Source organism: Dermacentor variabilis, chromosome 4 (assembly GCF_050947875.1).
Source record: "Dermacentor variabilis isolate Ectoservices chromosome 4, ASM5094787v1, whole genome shotgun sequence".
NCBI classification, from domain to species: domain Eukaryota; kingdom Metazoa; phylum Arthropoda; class Arachnida; order Ixodida; family Ixodidae; genus Dermacentor; species Dermacentor variabilis.
Genome location: NC_134571.1, coordinates 185336542 through 185339093, shown reverse-complemented (window position 1 = coordinate 185339093; position 2552 = coordinate 185336542). Strand labels below are relative to the sequence as shown.

At 53.6% G+C, this 2552-nt stretch overlaps 1 protein-coding gene across 1 annotated transcript; it reads left to right on the top strand.

The window, feature by feature from the left end:
- Positions 1–494: 494 nt before the first annotated feature.
- On the top strand, positions 495–1702 carry LOC142578464 (uncharacterized). Its single transcript, XM_075687847.1, has one exon. The coding sequence runs from the start codon at positions 509–511 to the stop codon at positions 1700–1702; it is 1194 nt and encodes a 397-aa protein (XP_075543962.1). The 5' UTR covers positions 495–508.
- The last annotated feature ends 850 nt before the right edge of the window (positions 1703–2552 follow it).

Genomic DNA, 2552 nt, shown 5'->3' with positions numbered 1-2552 from the left:
ACTTCAACCGACTAAATTCTAAGCATAATGTGATTTCTTACTCTCCATATCGCATTTTGATGTTTCTTCTTACTTTTATTTTTTTAACAATGAGGAAGAGAGCACGGAAGGTTAGGAAAAAAACTATGCGTGGCTTGGCTATCGCAAGCGCCAGAGACCAGCGGAGCTGGGGGAACTTAGGCTTCAGAAAAAATTGGAGGACGCTTAAGCTTCGCCTTCAAGAGTGGAACGCGACAGCGTTCCCGTCGACCCGCCAAGGGGTGTAAGACAATGGGCTACGGCGCAGCGACTACGCGCCCCGCATCGGACGCGGTGAGCGTGGAGCAACGCAGCGTTCGGCGCGACAACGAAATGTGCGCCTGAGCAAGCGACGCACGCCTGAGCCTTAGAAACAGCTCGTTTCTAAGGCAACACCGCGTTCACCAGAGGCGCTTTTGTACCGCTTTGAAGCATCGAACTCGTGGCTCAGTGTAGTCTACTTCCGGCCGCCGAGCGTGACGGACGTGCGATGACGGGCTCCGTCGGAGCGGCTACAGCGGCCATGCCTGGTCGCGGAAACAGGGCTATTGCATCGGACAACGAATACCAGGTCGTACTGCCTACTTTGCCTACAGGTCGTCTTGTTTTAAATACCGTTTTCCTGCACGGGGACATCAGTGCCCGCCCATACCGGGCGGAAGATTTTCGTGACGCGCTCGCTCCACTTTCGCTCCTGCCGGAAGTTATCGCCTTAGGCGCGTACCGCATGAGTCATGTGTGGGCGGTTACATTCAAGGATGCCGACGCCGCGAAGAAGATTGTCAACATCGGCGAGTTGAAAGTGAAAAATGCGAGATGTCTCGTGATCGACCCTGCAAACCGGGATGTTCGAATGAAGCTGCACTGGCTCCTTCACAGCGTACCAGACGAGGACGTGCGTCTTGCCTTCTCGCCATTTGGGAAGGTGACGGACGTCTCAAGAGAGCTGTGGCGCGCTCAAGGCGTGTCTGATAAGGGGTCAACTACGAGGATGGTGACCTTGAAGTTGAACGCTGGCGTGAAGCTCGACGACCTGCCGCACCAGGTGAACGTTGCTGGAGAGCTGGCGCTTGTTGTCGTATCGGGCAGGCCACCCCTGTGCCTTCGCTGCCGTGGCACAGGTCATATTAGGCGTGACTGTCAAATTCCACGGTGTGGTTCGTGCCGTCGCTTTGGACACGACGAGGGCCACTGCGCACGGACGTACAGCAGAGTCGCCGGGCCAGTGAGCAGTGATGAGACGTCAGCACTTCTCATGGATGAGGCTGACGCGGAGGAGGCATCGAAAGAAGCTAGCGGACCAGCGGTGCAGGAGACCACGTCGGCTGCTCCTAGGGCGCATCAGTTGGACGCGCAAGCCAAGGATCGCGCATCCCCTGGACAGACGCCTCTACCTCCGGCACAGGACGCCGTGGCGGCGTCAAAGAACGCAGCGGAAACGCCTGACGCGTCTTCTGAGAACGCCACCCAACCGGTGGCGGAGCCCATGGACCTTTCCCCTGAAGGGTCCAGCCACATGGCCGGAAAGCGGTCGCACGATGAGGCCGTGAGCAAGGCGTCGCAACCGGATGAAATAGGCGGTGATGAGCCTCCTTTTAAAGCAGCAGGTATGAGGCGAGCGTCCTGGAAATTGCGGCCGAACATTCCGGCCGAATCACGGCAGGCGGGGAAACCGCCTCCGTAGTTTCGTGCTGTAGATCCCGAAATGGGGTATGGGGGCGTGCGATGTTGTCGCGAGGGTAGACACCATAAGATAGGGTTCCTTTTCTCTCGATATGGCGATCCACCTTGCTGAAGCACTACGTGTAGCGACTCTAAATGTACGAGGTCTTGGAGCAAGAAGGCGACAGTGTCAACTTAGTCGTCTTCTCTTAGAAAACAATCTACACGTGGTGGCAATCCAAGAAACCAAAATTGATAGCCAGGAAGCGACTGATCGAATGGTGTCCACTTTCCGTCAGCATTACGATGTTTGTGTGTTTCATTCTGTCGGTACCTCTGGTGGTTGTGCCCTTTTCATCCGCAATAGTGTCGGTATAACTGTGCAATCGCTCTTTTCGTGCCAAAGTGGACGCCTCCTGGTTGTCGATTTTTTCCAATACGGTCTGAATTTCCGTGTCATTTGTGCTTACGCTCCAAATGTAGAGGCGGAGAGAAAATAGTTTTTTGAGCGTTTTCAGATGTATCTCGATTGTAAAAAAGTACTAGTCTTGTTCGGTGACTTCAATTCTGTTTGTCGTTCGGTAGACCGTGTAAAATGTTTGCCAGTGCGAGATAAGAGTGCAGAGGTCTTGAATGTTGTAGTTCACGACCACAACTTAGAAGATATCGGAAGTGTTGTCACAAATGGTGCGCGTCCGCAATTCACACATATTCAAGGCGATAGCCATGCACGATTGGACAGGCTGTACGTGTCGCTTGAACTTGTGCCACTATGCACATCGTACGAGGTTAACCCAGTGTCTTTCAGTGACCATTGTCTAGTTATTGCAACCTTTGGTAAAAAAGAAAACAAAAAGTACTTCAAGTGGGAA